The following is a 23,108-nucleotide window of genomic DNA, read 5'->3' as shown; positions in this document are numbered from 1 at the left end:
TTTGAGGATACACGGGTAAACGCGCCTGCGCAGGAAGAAGGACATTTATTTCGTGGGTCTGTGTCTGTCGAAGACTGGTTGAGGGTGTGATTGAGAGGGAGTGTGTAACGGGCAGTGTGAGATTTGGCTCCACTGAGGTTTGCAGCTTGCGGTGCTTGTTAGCCTGGACAGTAACAACTTGCTGAAAAGACCATACAGAACGGAGCACAGACAGGGAAAGGGGCACAAGGAATGAAAGGAGCATAAAGGGAGCAGAAAAAAGGAGCAAAGGCACGACAGAGTCAACGCCGCAGACACGAGAGTGACAGACGACAGAGACTGGCAGAGAACGAGGAAGAGAAAAAGGGGGAGAAAGAGACCAGTTGTTTGGAGTAGATAGTACACCAGACACCGACAGAGGGAAAGCTTGCAGACTGGGTAAGTAACTTCTTTAAACATTACAAAACGAAACGTAATCGCGGCGCGCGAGCCTCCACCTCCCCTCCCATCAGTCACTCCCAGTCCACTTGCTCCGTTTGTGCCATGCAGACTTGGCATCTTTGCTTTATAAATAACGCATAGTTTCCCCCGCGATTATTTTCTGAATAATAGCCCACATTTAAGATACTCGGCGTTGATTTACCAGTCTTTAAAATTAACATTTTGTCGACTGTTTCATTTTAGTAACAACTTTGTTAGTCTGCTAACCATGCATTCTTGTAGTTAGCAATAAGCTAGTAGCAGCTGTCACGTTGGTGGTACGTTTTGTCTTATGGCAATACTTGTTTTAGTTGAACCGTTTCATCAAAGTAGAATAACCTCAAAAGGCTACATGACATATGATCTAATGAATAAAACAACTTGTTATTTTTGTAAATAACCCCTAGTCCTGTTACGCTATACACACAATAGGTCTTTCCAGTAGGCTACAATTCCGTACAGTGCATTCAGTTTAGCTAGTTCTGATGAATACCATGTACGCACATGTCGGGTCACTATTTATCAAAGTCTGTCACTGACACGTCGAAGGATACGCTGTCTGCCGTATCTTATAGTGTTGTATCTAGTTATTATTGCACCCGCCTAGTTACAGTGTCCATGGCTGTGGGCCTCAGCCAGAGTGGAACGCTCACGAAGACCGCGGCGCCGTTTCTAGCTCCCCGGTTGTGAGCACCAGGCCGTATGGGAAGCGCACTTTTGTGAGGTGGAACGAACACATGCTATATTCTTTCAGCTGTTAATTTTACTTTACAGCAAATGTAACTTGTGTTGTTAATATGTGTATGAATTCGTCTCATACGGGGATATTTGCGTGTCCAGTACAGTAGATTATCTGCTCATTCAGCGTTATTCGGTGTTATCTAAAGGTGTAAGTGCATATACTATAATTGTAGCCGCTGTCCTAAAATACATTTAGTGTGCAAAAACAGGCTAGCCAGGTGTTTCTGAAAAGCACACCCTTGTCAGGTTTTATTTGTTCGTTAAAAAGATATATATTTTTTACAACGTCATGGTCGAGTTTGGATGGTTGGAGTGTGATTGTACGCAGGGGCCTTCCCTTACGGGCTCATGTGTATTCTGATCTAAGTTACTATATGAGCCTCATGGTTTTATGATGGTCTGTTACGGCATTTTAAAGTGTCCATTTACTTTTCAAACATAGACAATATAAAATCGGATGTCACGCTGTATTTTGATTCCCTATCTTTGTTTCAGTCGTTTAAAAGACGCCCTCTTCTCGCATTGAATAAAACTTTGACACAATTTTATTTTGTAAGTTGTTAGACGTTCAGTTAACAGGTGCCACGTTTCTGTTGCTTAATTTAGCTTTCTCCTGTCTCAGCTAACGTCAGTTAACGATAGTAGCCAACCAACTGAATGAGAATGGCCCAAGCGTTCATGTTTCTGCCTTGGCGTCCAGCGTTTTAAAGTGGTTCACGCATTCAATCGGCACAGTTACAGCAGGAGATCCTTACTGACGAAAGTATGTCAGATTCCTTAAGCAACACTGTAATGGTGGTGTATGAACAGAATATGTTCAATCCACGTGAAATCCTAACCATTTTACGTATCACCCATTTACATATTAAAACGCTTAGGCATACTAATTGTTATCAGCAGTGCTCATAAGAACAAAACAAGTTTTATATATATATATATATATATATATATATATACACACACACATAGAGATTACAAATAGCTAAAAAGCATGCACATACTTACAGACTTTATCTGAGGTACATGTACCAGTTGCAGTGATACATTCTGCCATTATGCCTGTCCTGCCCAGGCAGAGTTATTACACTCTAATTAGTTGTCATTAACCTCTGTGAAACTGTCAACATCCCTCAGTGCTGGCATGGCAGACGCAGATTTGGACTTCCAGACCGGCGATGCTGGGGCATCTGCCACTTTCCCCATGCAGTGCTCTGCCCTGCGCAAGAACGGCTTTGTCGTGTTGAAAGGTCGGCCCTGCAAGATTGTCGAAATGTCCACCTCCAAGACTGGCAAGCACGGACACGCCAAGGTTTGTATGACATCTCTTTTGTCTGTGTTTGGGGGGTGTTTGTATGTTGGTGCTGTAGTGTAAGGCACTACTGTATGTCCTGACTCTGTGGACCTCCTTTAAGTATTAAATATGGCAACAGAGGCAACAGAATATTTCTGTATTCAACTCCAGCTACACTTGGAGTTGAATACAGAAATAATTAATAATAATAAATGACTACTTTCTTCCTTTCTTCCAGTGTATCTGGAATTTTTTATCCTTATCACTGCTCTTTCTTATGCTATGCATATCGGTAGTTTAAATAAGTGGTGAAAGATTCTTCTAAATATTATAAATTGTTCTAAATATCCTAGGGAAGAAAATTATTCATGTTTAATTTGAGTTATTCCTCACAAAAGGTCCATATGGTCGGTATAGACATCTTCTCTGGGAGGAAGTATGAAGACATCTGTCCCTCTACTCACAACATGGATGTTCCAAACATCAAGAGAATGGACTACCAGGTATACGTGCTGAGAGGGAGTGAAAGGAAGGAAGGTGTTGTGTGGGATTGGAGACCGTGAGTGAGGATGACAAGAAAAGTAAGGGAAAGTGGTTGAATGAATATACCCGTGTCTTTGAAGGAAAACATGTCCTTCTCCTATTCTTCATATGAGTTTTCAAGTCTTTTCTCATACTAAAAATGTCTCCTCTCAACTCCCATAATCCATGTGACCCCCCACCCCCTCCCTCTCAGTTGATCGGAATACAGGACGGGTACCTGTCTCTCCTCCAGGACAGTGGGGATGTGCGGGAGGACCTCAAGATGCCTGAAGGAGACCTGGGAAAGGAGATTGATGCAAAGTATGATGCTGGAGAGGAGATCCTGGTCAGTGTTTTCTTCTTTTTCATGCTCCATTACTACCTGAAACTGAAATTCAGCCTTATTTTGAACTCTGACTGAGAGGAATTAATAAAGTTTTCAGTGTATAGCCATAGTTCATTAAATAGTTTTTCCTATTCTTCACCTTCCACAGATTACTGTTGTATCTGCGATGAATGAGGAATGTGCAGTTGCTGTCAAAGCCATGGCTAAGTAAAGTACTGCAGGTAAAGTCTGGTCAAGCACTGCAAGCATGACTACAAATCTGGGTGTTGGTTCAATTTGTGTGGCCCGTTGCCGGGCTGAAATAGATGTAGGAAGCTTATCAAAGGCCAGACTAATGCGATTTCTTTGAGGTGTGTTTAAATAAGTAGCTAATACAAACCTAGGGCTGGTTTTGGGAGCAGCATCTGTTAATTTCATTCACTACTAAACTTGAAGTGTTAAATTATGACCAAATCATTAGAATAGAATGGAAGTGGGCTGCAGCTTGGGAAAAAAGAACATGTTAAGTAGGGTAAATGAGTTGTATTTGCTGTTGTTTACCACTGCAGTGGGTTGTAGGTAGACATCACTGCTTTACTATATGTCTGAATGGAGTGTGTCAAGCTGATGTCATTTTGTATTGATGCAGTATGTTTATAGTATAATGTACAAGTGTGTTGCAGTCCAGTATAGGTTAGACTGTATTATACTGATAACTGAGAATAAAGTTTCCAAAACCATGTATTTGCATAAGATGCTGTCAATTCTTTATATAAAAAGTAATTAATAAATTAAGGCAAAGTGAATTATTAGAAAACATTTTGTAATTCAGCATGTAGTATTCAGAATGCATGCTTAATGTATTGCATGTGGAGGCCTACATCCCAGGCAACTTCGTTTGTCTTATTATCTGAGATTTTGAAATAGTAATGTTATTTTAAGTGCGCAGTGAGTTTTTATATTCATCAATGGATTGCTCTTGTCAGAATATTTGACAAAAAGACGGCAGTGTTTTTTTTTTTGTTGTTTTTTTTTGAAGGATTAATTTTTGTCAATTAATATTCTGCATATTTTTCCCCCTTTTGCACTATCCTTTTCTTCTTTCTGCTCTCCATCCCCTTTTCCTTATCTCCCTTCTTTCTGTGTTGCCTCCTCATTCTCAGGGGTTGCAAGATGTGTTGGACCTGAAAAAGGAAAGAATACGACCTCAACATTGCTATTCTTCCTCTTTCTTCTTTTTCTTCAAATCAGCCGGTCCTTCTTTCTTTCTGTACTTTCTGGCTCTTCTTTGGGTTAAGTTAGAAATTTAAATTTAATAAATAACAGGAAATTAAATACAAAGGAAAAAGTCTTTATATATACATGCAAGGTAATGGTACATGCTAATATCAGTAAATAAAGATTTAACAGAAAAATAGATCAGGGAGGTGTGTATTCTCACTCAGCCTCCTATGGGTATTGTGGGTAATGGTAATTTGGATGGTGGCAAATGTTCTTGGGCCAAAATGGAATGATTTGTCCACCACCCTCCAAAAAGGCAGAATTGCTTTTCTGGTTTTAACTTTTAAAGGGCTCCTTCTCTCAAAAGCAGTTTCTCTTCTGTTTTGGTATGAGCTGGTTTAGTTCTTCTGTGTGGTAATCCCTACTAGTCACCTCCATACTACTACCTGCCTTTAAAAACCACTGTTAGGCCATATTAGGACCACAATTACATGCAGGGTTCTAATGGTTGATACTTTATTAATAATAGTGATTCAATTAGTTCAATTTCAGAAAATAATGAAATGCACTTGTCAGTCAGTTTGTTTGTTTTCTCTCCATACAATGATTTATGTCAGCCTTTTTATGACAATGTTACTATTCAAACTAGCTGGCACACAAGGTTTTCAGTGTTTCAGTAGTGTTGTAGCAACACTGTGCCAGTAGAACAGTAGTGACAGTACTGTCAAGAGAACGTTGTTTGTTAGCTGATAAAATCAAGGATGATTGTTTTCACAGACCCATAATGTCACAGAACCCAGTTTTAATTGTCACTCTTTACCCTGCTGGTGCAGTTACAATTACTTTTTTTCCTCCCAAACTGTCATAAATCCTCCATGAAGTTTGATGTCATTCATCCCCACCACCCAAACTTACGCAATCATCCTTCAGTTTAAATGCTTCTTCCAAGCCATTTGTGCTCACCCTTAACCCAAAATTCAGAAGTATACCTTCAGACAGATAATTCCACTAGGAAAGGTGAATGATATAATTTTCTCCTCTTAATGGCATACTATGCAGGATTTTAATCTTAAAAATATTGTAAAATAACCATGCTAAGCCATATCTGTGATGCACTGCACTCTGTCCTTACTCACTTTCGCCAAATTACTGGACCATCACTTGTATTTATTCTAAAATGTGTTTGGGACGTTACTGGGGCGTAACATTCTTTTCTGTGTAGGGAGGGGTGGGTGTGGCTACAGAGCCTGTGGTTTGGGCTCAGCTATCAGTTGTTAGCTTTGTGGCTGCTGCAATGGCAAAGAAGCCCAGATACTGCGAATGTTCAAGAATTGAAGTTAACCTTGGAATTGATTTCTCTTGGTGGCGTCAGCTGAAGTTTGCCAAGGGGATGAAAAACGACGCAGAATTGACTTGTTTTCCGATGGACCTGTGGGTGACGTTACCTCTTGTTATCCAGCAGTTACATTGGGTAGCTAGATGGCCAAAGTCAGGTAGACTACTCGAGATGAGTGCGCAGGCTTGAAGACAGAGGAGGAGACTTCTTTGTAAACACATGACCACAGAAAAGATAAAAAATCCTGCGTTGTATGCCTTCAATCCTAGAAACCTCCCAACAGACCATTGGTTTATTTATTATTCACTTAATTTCAAATCATTTTAATTATGTTCTAGAACTCTAAAGGTATTGATGTTTTGTTTAGCCTAGGCTATCATTTTACCAGCAAGTACTGTACTGACAAAATACGGAACAGTGGTAGTAGTTCTAGTGGGAGTGAATAAGACTTTTGACTTGGTCTTGTTGATTTTGGAGATAAGTACCCACTTGTATAAGAATCCTAGTCCCTAATTGAAGCTGTTACATTTTACTTACTGTGACAAATAGGGACAAGCACTCCATTTTTACACTGGAATCACTAGATTTGGTTAAATAGGGGATTTTATTTTACAGTTTTATTACGATTTCATAGACCTAGCCACTGTGGCATTATGCAGTCAGTTTTACTCCTCCTTTGAGAAAAGCAGGGCAGAGAAGTGAAGTGTATTCGTGTATATATTAAGGGCGTATCCAAACCTGAACACTCTTCATTCATTGGTAAGTCATGGAATTCCCATGTTACTACGAAAAAGAACTTGTCATTCACAAATTAAAAGTGAGCATTAAATGGAAATGAGTCAGACTTTCTAATAAGAAAAAGACTGGAAATCTCCCTCTATAGCTATTCAGGAACCATGGAAAATCACTTCCAAAGGAGCAGCATAATGGAAAAAAAATAAACAGCACTTTCTTGCACAGTATAAAGCGCATGTTCAATCCATTTCTTGGCACACTGACAGATGCATTTAATAATTAACAGTGTTAGAAGTTTAAGTTGAGTTGGGTTGTCAGAAACCGCCTTTGCAGCCACAGACTGTTGCTCACATTTTAATGTCCCTTCTGATGCCCTATATTTTATGGCATGGTAAGAACCACCTCCAGCTTGATTTGAACTCCCGGTTGGCCTCGTGCTTTTTTCTAGTGCTTTTCTCAGTTCATTTCCTTCAGGTTCTCTGTAATCTACACACAGTCTCACATTCTTTATGACATAAATGACAGGCTCACAAATGAAGTGACATTATTCCCATGCAGTTGTCAACTAAATAGGATATTATGCTGCATCTTTTGGCAAGCTGACATAGAAAAAGATTTTGTGAGATCCCACTTACAGCTATAAAATGATTTGTTACAAATAAGAACCTGTTTAAAAAATAAGGCTAGGGCCAAAAAATTATTCAAATTAAAATTTGTAATTTGACTTTACTGTCAAAGTTATGAACATTTCAGAGTTCCAAACCCCCCCACCCCCCACCCCATCATTCAGCAACATGAACGAGAAGAGTTCATATTGTTGAGGTTCTCTTGGGAGCTAAGGGGCAGGTCTGCTGAAGACACACACACACTTGCACACAACCAAGAAACAAGGAACAGATACTGCATAAATCTGCCCGCTTAGTTACAATATGTCTTTGATTTTGATTGCTGCCAAAAATAAATTTGGATGGGGTTAAGAAAATGTAAAGTAGTTGTAGTGTTTCTATCCACTTTTAGTTATATACTCATCCTGGACCGTCGACATCCAACACAAACATAATTTGTGGGAGGAACACATGAGGGAAACTTGCTACATATTGTATGTACACAATCAGAAAGGTGTTTTGAGTAACCTACAATGCAAGCATGTGTGTGTTGTGGTCTTTGGGACCTGCTTTTGTTTGTCCCATCTTTAACATGTTACAACAATCCATTATTGCCAGATACACAATGTAGATTTAAAGCAGTTTGCTGTAAGAATTCCAAATATGTTCATATGTATAATATTCTAATTCTAAACTAAATATGGTCAGCATTTCACTGGGCTAACGAAACCACTTTTTCAAGTACACAACTCATAAGCAGATTATTCAATGTCAAAAATGCAAACACATTAAGAGTGAAGTGTGAATGTCATGACACCTGACTGACTTGTCTATGCAGTGCCATTCCTCAAGGCATGTCCCATACCTATACAGCACCAAGGGTTTGGCACTTTTCAGGGTTTCCAACAAGAACAATTACCACAGACTTCTGTACCTACTGACCTCATGTAAACAGACAGAATTCAGAAACAACTTCACATATCCACATAAAAAATCCCCAAACTTTATATTATATAGGATTTTTTTCTCCTTTGCATTTTTCACATTCTCTTCAGATGGTAAGATGAAAATTACAGAGTTACCGGGTAGCACTGTCGCCTCACAGCAAGAAGGTCCTGGCTTTGAATCCAGCCTGGGCCTTTTTGTGTGGAGGCCAAAGACATGCAGGTAGGCTAACTGGAGGCTCTAAATTGCCCATGGTGAGTGAATGGTGTGTGCCCTGTGCAATAGATTGTTTTCTTGCCTCTTGCCCAGTGAACGCTGGGATAGGCTCCAGTACCAGCCCCTGGTCCTGAGGCAGCACAGCATCCCCACACCATCACATTACCACCATGTTTAGACTGTTGGTACAACGTTCTTACTGTGAAATGCTGTAATTGACAATAAAACATCAATAAAACATTTATTCCCTGTGAAAAAAATATTAAAAACTGGCTTTTTTTTCTTCACAATTTTTGTCCCACAAAGTTGGGAGGATAGAAGGCAGTGTGTTATGAAACTTGTTCCACTGTAATACCTGAGGGTCTAACACACCTGCATACATATTAACAGGCATAAACACCAGCCTGCTGCTATGTACATACCCGAGATAACCAGACAACAAAGGAAAACCACAATGTGAGTTTTTATTGTGGTTCAATGATTGCTGTGTAGAATATTCATTGACCCAAAAACATTCAGTTTGACATTGAGTAGTATTTCTGAAAAGTCTGTAATGTCATGATTCTATACCCAAAGCCTACTTAGAAATGTCAAAGTGACTGCAGCAGCATTTGATTTAAATTTCAAACTGTTCAATATAAGAGTGAACATGTAAATCTGAGAATTGTACAAACATTGAAACAGGGCTGACCAAAAGACCAACTGATAACGCAGACTCAGATATGGGACAGAATTCATTTTGTGATTCCCACTCATCAAGTCAGATTTCCTACATATTGAGCTGCTGGGTGGCTCATCCTGTTAAGTCACTGTTCCAGTGTGCGGATTGCCCCATAGTCTGGTATCAAATCTGGGCCATGCCAGTGCCAGCTCTGTCTGCAAGCAAAAATTGGCTGTGGGATGACTGTCTCATTGTGCACCAGCAACCCCATCTGGTCAGCCCAGTCTGCCTGCACGAACCGCAAAAGAAGCAGTGGCTGTTAGTGTTCACTCTCCCAAATTCACAGGAGATTACAGCAATGGGCATGGCTTACAAATACAAGTAGGCATTTCAACATTTAAGATAACCTACATATTAAGTGATATAAAGGTTTATAACCACATAAGGAAATTAAATGCTCTCATACAAAAGGTCAACAATAAACTATTCAAAACTGTGGATGTACAAGTTTTTATTAGTAGTTCAATTGAATTCTGAAGGGTTGTTCCACTGGAGGACTAACAGTGGAAATGTTACTGGTCAGGAAATGCAAATACAATGTGAGGTGGAAGTCAACTTGACTTGAAAACAAGGCTAAAATATGGTTAAATGTTTCCCACAAAGAAGACAATTTAAAATGGAACAGAAAAGAACAAATATTCTGTGTTCAGAAATCATGTTCATTCTGTTGGTAGTCCGTTTAATCCAACAACACAGAACAGTTTTATCCAATCCGCCTAACCCCAGGTCCGAATAGAAGAAACAAAATCTCTGATTAGATGTTGCTTCCTCTCGATTGGTGGTTCGTAACCTTGGTTACTTGCTATGGTGATAGAACCTCTGTCCTGTTTGGGTGTGAGAGAGGTAGGCATGGCGAGGGGCAGGTTGAGGAGAGCTCTGGAAAGAGGTCTGTGGGAAGAAAAAACAAATGAATTTCAGGTATTTACAGTAACGGCACTTGCCAAAGCCTATGGCGACCATATCAGCCAATTTTTCATAAAAAACTAATTTACAACTCAAATTGGGGAAAAGGAGGCAAATGTGCCCCTAAAAAAAAGACTCAGAGTAAGACGGTATAATTATTCTATAATGAAACCACAGAGAAATCACTGATTTTATACAGCTCTGCATACACAAGTATACAGCTCTGTATACAAAGTATTTGTGTATGCAGAGCATAGCCATTAATATGATAATGCTGTATTATATTAATGGCTTAGTATGAAAGTTGGAGTTAAACCTGTCAAAATGAATAACATGTACAATTACATAACTGAAAATTGCAATTAATATATTATTTTTTACATTATATGGATTTCAGTTGACAGACAAGGCTAAAGAACTTTCGTGTGTATGTAGTCTACCCGTGTTATCTGTGCATTAAGTGCACTCCTCCAGTTCAATAACTTTGTAGATGGTGGACTGAGAAGTGAAAGGAAGCATCATCTGGCAGTATGTGCTCAGAAAGACTGTGTTAGTCTGAGCTCTCCCAAGTTTCACTTGGGTCACAAAAAATGCATCGCTTTAAATTTGAGGGACTTCTCGAGAGCAGAATTAGTTAACTGAAAACAGGAACTAATGTGGGCTTGCTGGTTGGCTCACAGGCTGTTAAGGCACTGTTCAAGGGCATTACATTAATGCTGAAAGAGTAAGCAAAAATGCATCATTTTATCATAGAGCTTTCAGAAAACTGCTGTTGTAACATGTATGGCTCAAACTACAGGGTTGCCATGGTGCATTCAGAACAATTGACATCTTTCCCAGTTAAATGTTGATCTGAAATGTCTAAAATCTTACCAGTGAATCAGCAGCATTAGCAAATTGAAAACTTATGGTATTCAGTCTCAAAATGTAACCCACTGTATGCAAGATATGATATATACAAACATCTCGGTTTACGCTCTGGAAAATTAGATGCATTTTTTCCATTCCTTTCTTTGGTAGTGGGAGTGATATTTAAGCTTATTTCAAAGTATTGTTGCAGTTTTCCACAAACCACAAATTATGTAGGCCCTTAGCCACAGCCTGGACAGGTCCCATTAAAGCAGTTGTGTAAGAGGTGAGGGGCTCACCGCATGGGCTTGTTGAGGGGGGGTCCCATGAGTGAAACTCCCAGGAGAGGCAGGGCGGGACGGATGAGCGTACGGCAAGCCAGACTATCAAAAACAGAGATGAGAACATCTGAGCCTCTGTCTCAGAATATGCAAAAGTAAAAAACATATTTCACATTGTCAATGTGTTTTGGAAAACTATGGAATGAAATAAAATGCAAACCAAACCAGCATTATTCCTTCAAATTGTGTTTTCTTTTACAAATGGAAAACATAACACGCAAGTCTTATTGCAGAACACCACCTTACGTCCTTGGCTTTTCTGTAAGGAGTTAAATAGTTAAGTGGTCAAACATAGTGTTGGGGAAATACCTATTTTTTACAGTCTCTGGGAAATACCTGTTCTAATTGTACAATAGTGAGGATAGATTAAGGTTTATTTTATTTAAGAAAGGGACAGTGCACATTAATAAACATGAGAACTTAGATGCACCATGTAAATGTGCCAGATTTAGCCATACAGGCTAATTTTCATCTGTAGTCCCAGGGCAGGTTGATGGTTTAAGGAACATAAAAGAACATACATAACACATAAGCACAGACAACAATAATTAAAATGTGTCCGCCTTAACACTTGGGCACCACAAAGAATGCAGGGAATATAAATATGAATTTTTATATAGCCTCACAAAGGGTTACCAGCTATGCCAGTAGTATACACATACTCCCACACGAGTGCCAAAACGAGCGCCATTCCTTGTTTGTCCAGGGAAACTGGCCTGGGCAGCCTTTATTGCAGCCACGGGGTCAATCCAAATGTAACCAAAGCTCGGCACAGCATGCAGTAACTTTCTCTAACCAGAGAGGGCTGTTCCTCTATGAGGCTGTGAACCGCTCTGATGCTTGATTACTGTATGAAGAAAATCTGCTCTTTAGAGGTTGGGCCAGGCATGAAAGAGAGGGCATAGTTAATTTCAGGAAGGTAGCTCTCATTGCTGCTATCGGATCTAGCAGGGGCAAACTGTTCAATGTCACCCACTAGAGCACGGAACCATTTCCAGCGGGAATAATCAGTAGTTCAAGGTTCTCCTCTTTCTGCAGTGTTACAATATACGGCTTTGCCAGGAACGGCCCATGTATGTGGCTGGATGTCACCCTCTAGTGGTGATTTTTTTTAGACCACCGCTTTGCATTTAACTTAGCCTCTGTCTGGGCACCCGATTGTCAAACAATCCACGATTAAAATGGTAAAAAGGTGTTACGAAATCCACCATTCATATGCTGAAAATGGGTACCGACTACATCCCACAGTGGGCCTAGATCTCCATAAAATCATGATTTTTAACCACACAGTGGGTCTGGATCTCTATAAAATTGTGATTTAGAACCATCCAGTATAGGTGTTTCAGCCACTCGTTTTAATGTAAGTCAATGGTAACAATACAGTAAAAATACGAAGTCAATCACTTTTTTCCCCAGAAGAAAAAGTAGCCGCAATAGAAATCGCTGGTTGTGACTGCAACCCGAGAGTGAGTGCGTCCCAACACGTGTTCCTAATGCATCTGCAAGCCTTCGTTCTCTCTTTCCTTGTGGGGTGAGGAGTCTGTGACTTGACGCACGCAGCAGACAAGACAGTGAGCCACATAAAAGGCGGGGCATTTATAGGAGCCTACAGGAATTGACCTACTATACCCAGGCACCGTTTGATCAGTCTCTCCAGCTGTGATGACGTGAATGAACAGTGTCTGAGCTGTTGACTCCACATGGATACAGAGACACTAGAGTTGGGTGTGAGTCTGATTCTGAACAGGTGGAAGATTGGCGATCGCACCTTGGCAGCAGGGATCTGGACAGCAATGGAGGGCGAGGGCACGAGACCAGCGGCAGCGGGGTGGAGAGCCGGGGAGTGCAAGGGCCTCAGGGTGCTCTGAATCACAGGCACATGCCACAGCACAGTGTTACCAGGACAGTGAGACCATTTTAATGCCTGCTTTCTCTTTTTTCAAAAGGAACAAGCTATTTTAGGAACTGTTCAATGCAAAATAAGGATATGCAACATGACATGAATCCCATAAGTTCTTAAAATACAGAAGCAGGCCATAAATTGAATCTGTGAATCTTTTATCCATGACACTGAATCCCTAGGGCTCAGTAAAATTAAGACTGAAATTTTTGATTATTTTAAAATATCAATGTGTCTTATTTAACGTGTGCATTTTTGGACCTGCGCAAACAACACTTTGTAAGCGTTACACAATCTAGTCTTACCAGTGCTGCTAAATATAGACACTTACAAGTTACATCTGCACAGACATACACCATCTGTGGCACACGCAACCTTAAAAAGCACAGTAAACACTGAACCACCCATACTCCGTGTGTCTAACTGACTCACCGAGTCAGTAAACCCAGACTGCTGGTTGGCATGTTCCAGCTGCTTCTGGAGGGGTATCCCAGCACTGGGAATAAACCCTAGAAACATGAAGGGAGAAATGTACACCCTGTCAATGATACAAATCATTTGTAATAGTAACAATTTGTCAATGATACAAATCATTTGTAATAGTAACAATTTGTCATTTTCCAATTTGACAGTAATCTGATCGGACCAAATTAAAAATGCTTTTGCCTTTAACTTTCTGACTGGAACCAGCATTTTTTTCTCTTTTCTCTCATTTAGAGTGCAAGGCTGACCTGGCTGCGAGGTGAAGTGACTGTGAACAGCGTAGCCTTGCTGCTGGTGAGGGAGGTACTGCATGGTCTGAAATGCTGATGTTCCTATAGATGGGAGAGTGACAATTAAGCAAAAAAAAAAAAAAAACTAAAAATAACATTATTCTTTGTGTTGGGCCAGATCACATTTTCAAACAAAGCCCAAATACCAATCAGTGGGTTGGGTCTTACAGAGTCACAGCTGTTCCTCACAGGGACACTTAGTAGCACAAGACACAAATACACCGGACACAAAGAAGTCCCAACCTCAATCTCACTTTATCAAAAGGATGTAGGATAACAAGTCCCGCAATGATGTCATCAGGACCTACAGCACCACTTCACTTCAGTGACCCTTACACTTCCTCCCAAAAAATGAAAGGTTTTGTTCATCCTTCCTTCCGACACTTCCACCAACACACACAGCTTATACTGAGTTTGCTTTAAATGGAGGAATCCCATATTTCCTAGCACTCCTGTGCATGCACTCACCTCTGAGCTGGGAGCTGCTTGCATAGCTGACCGGCACAGACTGAGTTGTGGCATAGGGGGAGGCGTGCTGTGGTTGAGTGACACCATAGGGCCCATGTGCTGGCTGGCTGGAGGAGTACTGGCCGTGTTCAGAGGTTCCTGCACCGAAGCCAGCCTGGAACTGCCGCCCCTGTCAAGTGCCAACAACCCCTCATTTATAAGGTTCACTTATTCTAAGCATTCACACTGAATATAGTCATACAAATTCTTTGAATTCCACATCAATCAAAGATCATACAAACAAATATAAAATATGAACCAAAAGACCCTTGTTGACATGGTATACCGTTTGATAAATTATGTCAAAATATTGCAACGCATGGTGCTGCAGGCTGGCCAATACCTTAAAGTTATCATTACTCTGATTAGAATTTTTGGTTGAAAAAGATTTGCAGAGTGATTATATATTTTATGCTAGTGGATACATACTGTATGAACAATAAACTAATCTCCAGTCACTGAATGAGATTGGTCCATCAGAGTCTTCCATGCTCACCGAAATTACAGGGGCCTGGAACAGTTGCTTACTTCGCTCCGCCAAAAGAGCACCTGGCCGACCATGGCTGACCGGACTGCCTATGGGTGGTGGGGGGGTTTAAAGGAGAGCAAAGGGGAGAGAAAGGGCAGGCAGAGAGAGATGGGAAAAAAAACATTGCACAATATTTTAATCCATCCACTTCCTGCTACCACAGCAGCAGGAAACCTAGCTGGATACTGTATTGCTCGTGAGCAAGAGGTAGCATTAGTTCGATTAGTAGCATTAATTATCCAGAGCAACCTATGAGTTTGTGGGACTTGCTTAATCTTGTGACCTGAGATGTATAGTACTAGCGAAACAGCAAACGTGCTCGCTCAGTCTAGTTAAGGTATAACCAAATATAATTAAGTTCATTACCTAATTATCTAGCTAGTAAGTTTGGTATACTGCTAGTCAAATAAGCAAGTGAGGCATTATAGCAAACTATCTGCCACATAACCAAAGCCTGTAGGCTGGTACAAGTTTGCTGACATTTCTGAATGGAACTAGAAGCCAATTCAACTCTTGCAATAATGCTGCATTAAAATAAAAATGTCCTTTTCCACTATAAATTACACAAGTTTGCCTTAAGAACAATGGTGCAGATACAGAGGATGTTCCCATGGTAACAGAACCATTTCATAGTGGTATGATGCTCACCTTGCATGCTCAGCAAGTGCTGTCCTGAGTGGATGGGCATGCTGGGCTGGTAGCTTGCAGAGGTCAAAGTTGTCATGTCACTACAGGAGCAGGGGAGAGAATGAGAATTGTTGGGGGGCCAACTCCATAAACATGTTTTATTTTTTTTTATCTCACTAAGGCACTAGCCAATCAACCGGTTTTCCTGTCATTACATGAAACCACAGAAAATCGCACCCTAGGGTCAACCTGATTTCCAAAGCTGCATTCAAAATAAAATGTGAATGGATGTGCCTCACAGTTTAAATCAGTTTTCTTTTAATTATTCCAGGAAAAGGTCTCCTCCCAAATCGCCCATCTTTGCCTGCACCTCTGCTCCTTTCTGCGCCTCTTCTCCTCCTCATGGAGCACTTTCTTCAGCTGGAGGAAGAGCTGGTGCTTCTCCTCCTGCAGCCACTGGAGTTTCTCCCCCATCTTCATGATCTGAGAGACAAAACAACTTTTTTTAAAACTGCATTCTAAATCATTCTATTGGGATTACACAATGATTAATCACATATCCTATATGTAAAAGCGAATTGAGTACTGCACAGCTCTAGTTGCAGAAGGATACGCCCAGCTCTATATCTATATGACAAGAAACATATTGGGGACAGGGGCTAGAGATCTGGCATACAATACCTTCACTCATACAGTGTTCATCTACCATACCAGTGTACACATCTCTCACCTGTTCGTTTGTCTCCTCCAAGGACATTCTCTCCTCCATCTCCTTCTTCCTTTTCCTTTCCTCCTCTTCTTTCATCTTTTGTTCCATCATCTTGTCCACCTCTTCTTCCTCTGAGACAAGGTAAGCATCCAACAGTTACGCAGACGGGAAATTAAACAATGGCCATGTCCTGTGAACATCAGTTCAATAAAGTACTGTATTACACTCATCATGTAGTAAGTCATCATGAAACCAATATACACATTCCCAAAAGTTCTTAAGGTGCAGAATCAAAATGTAAGATTAGAAAGTTTACATGACTACATGTTTACATGCAATTATTAGAAAAAAATCGAGCATGAAAACTCCATAACTCTCCGTAATTTTTTATATAGCCAGGCGATGGTTAACGTTGCGATCCGTGCGTCTTTATCTTAAAGATAGTTATGTAGTACAGTAGAAGGCGACGAGTGTAAGGGAAATGGCAGACACCACTTCATATGGATGATATCACCTTCAGTAAGTACTAAGTTAACTGAACGATCAGGAAATGTTTGCAGTGCAAGAGTTGAAGAAGAGGCAGTTTGTGTCTCCATAGCAATAGCATGTGATCCGACTGAGTCACCCTGTCTTTTGCGCTCCCTCTCTCTCATGATGTGCTTGTGGAGGGCTCTGGCCATCGCGTTGGACAGTTTGGGTCTCTCCAACAGAGCAGGCATGTTGACGGGGAGTGGCGGCCAGCTAGGGAAGAAATGAGACTTTTGGACATGTAGGCTATACGTAAGGAAGAAGCGATGCAATCCAGAAAGCGAATCCACATAATTGGCTTGCTACGTTGTAACTCTTGAATCACTTTTTGTAAATCATTTTCGATGTATTTAGGTAAATACGAAGATCTATATTTACGAAGTAGTTTGATGAGTGCTCTATTTCATTAACTAGCTAACCAGCATCTCATTGTTAGCAAGCTAGCTAACCGTTAATTACATTCAAGGATACGGCCGAATTGCAACTAATGTTCGTGAGACTGTAACTGATTTACTTCTTATCGTTAACTTAGCATACAACGTTCAACTAACGTGACAGCTAGTTAACAACCTAACCAAATAGTGGTAACTTGTCAGGTTAGGTTAGGTTAAAAAATAAATAAATAAATAAAAAAGAAGCACTTACCAGGGTTCGGTACTTCTAATGGTATGTTTAATTCACTTTTGCAGCCTTAGTCAAAATTTTCCCCCTTTTTTGATACGTTTATTGTCAAACTTTGTATGTGTTCAGAAGTATGAGTACATTCAAAACTATTTTGGCTAGTGAGTTTATTTGCTCACAAGAGGCACAAGTGTCGCACTTCCGGTGACGAGCGTCGGCGCGTGAGTTATTGCTCACGGGCATCAATTTAGACCTCTACATTCTATGATTTAGACCAGTTGTTGCGCTTATCTATTACAAATTACATATATAGCACAAATGAATGTATTACCGCAGTAATGTGGAGAGTAGAATCCATCCTGTGGTCCAAACTGACTGAGGAACTAATAAAATAATTCAGTATGTTATGGGCTATTTGTTTTCTGCAGCTTCTGACCCATGGTTTAGTGATGGTGAATAATCTCATCCACCTGAATGAAATGTTAAGCACCCTCATACACGGCACAAAAAATAAAATAAAATACACACACCTCACCTACCCTTGAATAATGAAAGCAGTTTTTTTTTTAAATATATTATGCTTGCCCCTCACTGTTGGCTACGGTCCAGCAGGTGGCAACAAAGACACTCCTCTTTTGCCCACAAGAGATAATTATCTTTTAAGCAATTGAAACTGATCTCAGAATGTCAGTTCTGTACTATAAAGACCCATTAATGTATTAGAAATATTCTATCATTCGCAGGAGTTCATAAATTAAAATTCATTGACAACCTATTAACTGCAGCATTTGCATGGGTCTTATAGAAGAATAATTGCCTTTCCTTGAACATGATCTAATTTTGATACACAGCATTTTTGCCCATTTTGAGGGAGAATTGAACAGATGGGAGAGCTTTTCAACTGTAAGACTATATCACAGGAAGATAACTAACTCTTTTCATATTGACATGAAGATGAAATAAGTGCCCAGGGTCAACATGAATGAAAACAAACAACAGCTCATAGTGTGCACCAAACTCACTTTTTAAAGTAACAAATTGTGGTTTCCACATAAACTGTACTTGGGTAAAGCTAAAAAATTGAGCATTGGAGGAAGGCATTCTTTAATTATTACGCTCACTATTTTATTTTGTACTTTATTGCTGTGTTTGACCAAAAAGCTAGCAGTGTGTCCTGTTTTGATGTACATGGAGGCTGTGTATGTATAACAGGCTCTTGAGAATACAGCCACTGCTTACACTGGTATATATAACCTCAGAATTCCTATTATATTATGGTTGGTTATTCAAAAAGTGATAAAACTAGGGATTAAATGTGAAAAAGTCACATTCTTAATGAAAAAGTACACAATCAATCAAGTGTTTCAAAACCTTAGTTTAAAAAATCCCTAAACCCATCACACAGCAAGAACACACCAGAATCCAGGGTTTTTGTCAAGTTTATATGATCACAAGCGCAGCTGCATACGGAGCTATGATTAACGAAAACAAAACAAAAAACTAAAATAAAACAACAAAAAACAAAACAAAAAAAAGAAACAAAAAACAAAAGTATAAACTTGCACAAATCTTTACATAAACTTAACTCTTTATATAAGCTTAAGAAATTGACAGCTAAAAATAAGTACAACTATAATTGTATATGGTTGAAAGCAGAACCACAAAGGATTGTTCAGTCTGAATTTTTTTCTATGGTGTTTCATATTTCAAATTATGCAAACTGTACGAAATTACTTTCACTGAAGGTCTCATATCTCACATTCTTGAGAGTTTTATAGTATAACAGACATTAAATTCTCAGGACAGAAGTGATTTTAAGTTTTCATTTTAACCCACAAATGACAGACTAAGTAAACCTAACCTTTTACAGCAACCTTTAACTTAACCCAGCACTAATATTCATTAAATGTTCTGTCATTATCATTAATCTTATAGTAATACAACTAATGTTGCATTTTTAAATCAAAAATAGTCATTTTAAACCTTAGAAGTAACCTTAATGGCAAAAGCATGGTATCAAGGACTGATTTATTTTAAAATGCAGACTGCAGGAACAGTGACAGAAGCATGGGGATGACATAGTGCATTTGTCTTTTCTCTGGAATTCTAGGCTGCCAAACTGAGTCTAGTTTTGAGTGGTTGAAGGGGCAAGGTGGGTAGCTGGGGATAGGGGTGACGGTGTTTAGATTTCCTTCTGGCTCCCACCATAGACGCTCTCGTCACTGTATGCAATGTAGAGGAAGAAGTCCTCCTCATGGTGCTCCTGAAAAACAGTGAGAAAGCTTTATTATCATGAGGCAAGCAGAGACTGGACAAAAATACATGAGGACTGACAGAAGTGAAACAAGAGTACGGTACAACACCTTGTGTGAGAAATGATGTGGTGTTATATTACGATGGGGTAAATTAGCAGGAAGTGACAGTCAACAAGAAGGGAAAAGTACCTGGTATAGCAAGCCCATGGTCGCGGATGTAGGAGGAATGACATTGTTAACAAAGAAGAAAAGGGCATCCTCAGCTCGCAGATGGATTCGTTTCCGAATGAGGAAGTAGAATTGACCCACTTGGTTGAGAAGAGGAGACACAAGAGACTGTGTTACAAAGCTGAAGTTCACATAGTATAGTTCACTGCTGTACTGGCTATGAACAGCCAAGTGAATAAATGTATTAAATACCCAGCTATAGTTTTATCCCAGGAATATGCTGGTCTTCAGAAAAAAGGTCTCTGAAATGCCACTTGGAACTTGTGATACTGTTGTGACACAGTGAGATGTTGCTCATCAAATATGCTGGATAATGTAATGGCCCATGTACATAAGCAGAGTTTCTCACTCGTTTGATATTGAGGCAAAGGACAGTACTTATGTGATTACATAAAAATGACAACGGACAGTAATCTCAAGGCTGATAATATCTCTAGTATCCATTATGGTTAATTTGCTTCTTATTATTATGACCCACAGTAAATCCACATAAAGATGAGCGTATAGTTATGGCACAGATATTGGAAATGCTCCAGCTTTCCACACCTTATTTAACAATGTACTTTAATATATATTTCAGAAGACCATCAGCAGCAGTACAGTCTTCAGTTACAACAGGAAGAAAAAGTCCCCAAGTAAGGCCAGAAGCAAAATGTGCAAGACATGCAGCTACAACTGTGGTAGTTATGTATTTTAAGATTTTGCTCAGCCATTATGAAATGTTCAAATCTAAGCAATTTGGTTTTGAATTTGTAGTATACTCTGTTCAATCAAAACGGTCCATAGATGGCATTTCAAGTGGTTTTGAGCATGAGTATAGCATGTAAGTCACCTGTAAGGTCAGAAGGGACCAGATACTTCTTTTTGTCCAAATCTCCTATCCTGGCTTTGGGGGCTTTCTCCACAATAACCTGAAAAGAAATGGTAAAGAAATTGTAACAATATAAGAATCAGAAGCTTGCATCATTGCAATATCCATACAGCATGCTACGAGAGAAACCTAATTTAACATCTCTCTGGTCCCTTTATTCTAATGAAAGCAGAAGCGAAAAAGTTCTATTTTTGGCCTCTTCTGCTTCATATAGACCATTCCATTGACATAGACCATCTCACTCCAATATCTCTCGATTGGTTTTATTTTATGTTGAGAATGACAAAAGAGAAGAACAACCGACTGTCTTATGTAAAGTTTGAAAAACGCAATATGTTTTTGCACAAAGGTGTAAAATAATTAGACAGAGCCATTACAATTTATTGCTGAAATTTATGTTAAATACCATGTTGTGTTTTGAGTGGACAGTTTACACATCCTTGTAAATTATTTCGCTTATTCCCTGTCCCAAGGATTCTGACTCCTTAACTGACAACATTTTCTTGGTGGCTTTAGACTTTTATTATATTCAGTTGCATCGCCCAAGGCATAAGTCACAATTCAGTTCGACTAGGACGGTGATACAGCTCTCAAAACGGACACCGCGCTAACTCGCCACCTCAGATGTATTGTTCACTTTTAGCAACTCTAGTCTGTATGGGCCAGTTCCGGTGTAGGGTCGTAGGGCATTTCTAGTTGCCATCTAAAACAAATACATTTTAATTCTGCTAAAATTAGAGTCGATATTCAGTAAGTTCATAACCTAAGCAATCAACAATATTATTTGAAATTGATATGACCCTCAAGTATAGGCTGTCCTGTTGACAATGTGTTTTAGACAAAATTGTATTTGATATTACATGGCACGTGAAAACTTTGCGGCAGTATTCGTTCCTTTCACTGACATCTACAGCAGAATATTTAAACCACCTTTTTAATGGATTCAATGCGCACACGTGCCCAAACAACCTACATAAATCAAATAATGAAACAGATTCACTAGAGTAAACAACGTTCATGCAAGAACACGCTTTTTGAATCTAGCTTTTATTGATCAGTATCGTCAGACAGTTTAAAGGTTATGGGGCTGACACTACTACTAGCTAAGCTACCTTGGTTTTGTGTTTGGGTTGATGGGAGGCCGTAACGTTACTCCACTTCGCAAGCTAGTTATGCCAACGTTAGCCAGCAATCTGCAGCTGCTACATTTGGAGTTAATGATGGCCAACTAGTCAGCTAAACATCCGGTTAGTTTACAAGCAGCAATAGACATGCACGTTTGTTATGAAATTGTAAATTTGATGACCAACGACGTAGCTAGATAGCTAGTGCTAGATGGCTGGCTACGTCGGGTCAAAGGGAAATGGTTCTGTCTCGGCAGTTATTGAAGTGCCATTTCACTACTCACGTCTGCGAAAAAATACACGACTCTAGCATGAGAATCACACCTATCAGTGACCAGAGTAACTATTGAGGGAACTAATCACAACCGTCAGTTGACCTTAGCGAGCCAGCTATACTAGCTAGGTGGCGTACGAAGCTAGCTAGCTTCTTGGTTCAGTCAACCCTTTCACGGTGTTTACGCTTACATTAGCTATCTAGAAGGATGGGTTACACTCACTGGCACCCTGTCCGGGTACTTCTTTCTTATCTTTTCGCCTTCTGATCGTCTCTTCTCAAACGGATGCTCTTCTTTGTACTGAAACTTCATTGTGGATTTGTCTGACAGGACTCCGAAACCAGGATCTGTACCTCCGTTCAGGATTCCTTAATATATTGCTTCTCAGCGCTTGCTAAGCTACCTAGTCTAATGTCTCAGTCAGTACCTACGGCTACAGCGTATGCTTTTTTTCTTGCGTTTCACTAGTGCGACTGAGCGGATGGATACAATAACAAGGATAGCATCGTACGTAGCGGAGGTATTCACAAAGAGCGTTTACTCTCGGTATCACGACAGTACGGTATGTGCCTTCTTTTGCGGGCGCAAATGAGATACCAGTGTTACTATGGTATTACCTATTTTTTACAGTCTCTGGGTATTACGTAGGAAAATGACACTAGCAATAGTGCGGAAGTAGATTGCTTTTATTTCTGCACGTCAGGAGACACGAAGCACGTCTAGTAGCTAGTAGCTACAACTATGTTTACGTTGTCACATGATTTTAATGTTTTTTGTTAAAAATAATTACATCTATTACACAAATTCTCACTGGGGTTAAATACGGTTGACAAGCTAAATATTTTAGCTCGTTAGTAATCATATTTGAACTAAATGCAACGTTAGTGCTTTTACACGAACCGCTTTTAAGTGTTGCGTATGATTGACAGCTGACCTTACGTGTAATAAATT

At 39.8% G+C, this 23,108-nt stretch overlaps 3 protein-coding genes across 4 annotated transcripts; 1 reads left to right on the top strand and 2 right to left on the bottom strand.

The window, feature by feature from the left end:
• The first annotated feature begins 31 nt into the window (after positions 1 to 31).
• LOC118222924 (eukaryotic translation initiation factor 5A-1) lies at positions 32 to 6,861 on the top strand. 2 transcript variants are annotated; one of them, XM_035408862.1, is made up of 6 exons: positions 32 to 417; positions 2,335 to 2,509; positions 2,890 to 2,994; positions 3,228 to 3,359; positions 3,508 to 3,580; positions 4,502 to 6,861. In XM_035408862.1, the coding sequence occupies exons 2-5, from the start codon at positions 2,342 to 2,344 to the stop codon at positions 3,568 to 3,570; spliced, it is 468 nt and encodes a 155-aa protein (XP_035264753.1). In that variant the 5' UTR covers positions 32 to 417; positions 2,335 to 2,341; the 3' UTR covers positions 3,571 to 3,580; positions 4,502 to 6,861. The 2 variants fall into 2 exon arrangements, with proteins under 2 accessions (XP_035264753.1, XP_035264754.1); XM_035408863.1 differs by lacking the exon at positions 32 to 417 and adding an exon at positions 1,035 to 1,183.
• A 1,979-nt stretch (positions 6,862 to 8,840) lies between these two features.
• On the bottom strand, positions 8,841 to 17,626 carry LOC118222921 (G protein pathway suppressor 2-like). Its single transcript, XM_035408857.1, has 12 exons — positions 17,429 to 17,626; positions 16,881 to 16,996; positions 16,277 to 16,386; positions 15,917 to 16,029; positions 15,568 to 15,647; positions 14,887 to 14,966; positions 14,352 to 14,520; positions 13,842 to 13,925; positions 13,543 to 13,619; positions 12,979 to 13,074; positions 11,169 to 11,252; positions 8,841 to 10,005 (listed from the first exon to the last, which is right to left on the bottom strand). The coding sequence occupies exons 2-12, from the start codon at positions 16,972 to 16,974 to the stop codon at positions 9,913 to 9,915; spliced, it is 1,080 nt and encodes a 359-aa protein (XP_035264748.1). The 5' UTR covers positions 16,975 to 16,996; positions 17,429 to 17,626; the 3' UTR covers positions 8,841 to 9,912.
• Positions 17,627 to 18,825: 1,199 nt separating this feature from the next.
• On the bottom strand, positions 18,826 to 22,651 carry LOC118223287 (gamma-aminobutyric acid receptor-associated protein-like). Its single transcript, XM_035409618.1, has 4 exons — positions 22,380 to 22,651; positions 20,720 to 20,798; positions 19,849 to 19,967; positions 18,826 to 19,667 (listed from the first exon to the last, which is right to left on the bottom strand). Exons 1-4 carry the CDS (start codon positions 22,467 to 22,469, stop codon positions 19,587 to 19,589), a joined length of 369 nt encoding a protein of 122 aa, XP_035265509.1. The 5' UTR covers positions 22,470 to 22,651; the 3' UTR covers positions 18,826 to 19,586.
• Positions 22,652 to 23,108: the final 457 nt, after the last annotated feature.

The sequence above is a fragment of the Anguilla anguilla genome, chromosome 3 (assembly GCF_013347855.1).
Source record: "Anguilla anguilla isolate fAngAng1 chromosome 3, fAngAng1.pri, whole genome shotgun sequence".
Classification (NCBI taxonomy): Eukaryota; Metazoa; Chordata; class Actinopteri; order Anguilliformes; family Anguillidae; genus Anguilla; species Anguilla anguilla.
Note: the sequence above shows the minus strand (reverse complement) of the source record. Positions and strands in the feature narration are given on the sequence as shown.

Excerpts from the sequence above, each read along its gene's own strand:
- LOC118222924 (XM_035408862.1), top strand. The coding sequence starts at position 2,342 with ATGGCAGACGCAGATTTGGACTTCCAGACCGGCGATGCTGGGGCATCT. Across the intron at positions 2,510-2,889 it reads GCAAGCACGGACACGCCAAG|GTCCATATGGTCGGTATAGA; the intron begins GTTTGTATGACA and ends TCCTCACAAAAG. Across the intron at positions 3,360-3,507 it reads ATGCTGGAGAGGAGATCCTG|ATTACTGTTGTATCTGCGAT; the intron begins GTCAGTGTTTTC and ends CACCTTCCACAG.
- LOC118222921 (XM_035408857.1), bottom strand. The coding sequence starts at position 16,974 with ATGCCTGCTCTGTTGGAGAGACCCAAACTGTCCAACGCGATGGCCAGA. Across the intron at positions 15,648-15,916 it reads AGGCGCAGAAAGGAGCAGAG|TGACATGACAACTTTGACCT; the intron begins GTGCAGGCAAAG and ends CTGCTCCTGTAG. Across the intron at positions 14,521-14,886 it reads TCCAGGCCCCTGTAATTTCG|GGGCGGCAGTTCCAGGCTGG; the intron begins GTGAGCATGGAA and ends GGCACTTGACAG.
- LOC118223287 (XM_035409618.1), bottom strand. The coding sequence starts at position 22,469 with ATGAAGTTTCAGTACAAAGAAGAGCATCCGTTTGAGAAGAGACGATCA. Across the intron at positions 19,968-20,719 it reads GGTCCCTTCTGACCTTACAG|TGGGTCAATTCTACTTCCTC; the intron begins GTGACTTACATG and ends TTCTCAACCAAG. Across the intron at positions 19,668-19,848 it reads CCATGGGCTTGCTATACCAG|GAGCACCATGAGGAGGACTT; the intron begins GTACTTTTCCCT and ends ACTGTTTTTCAG.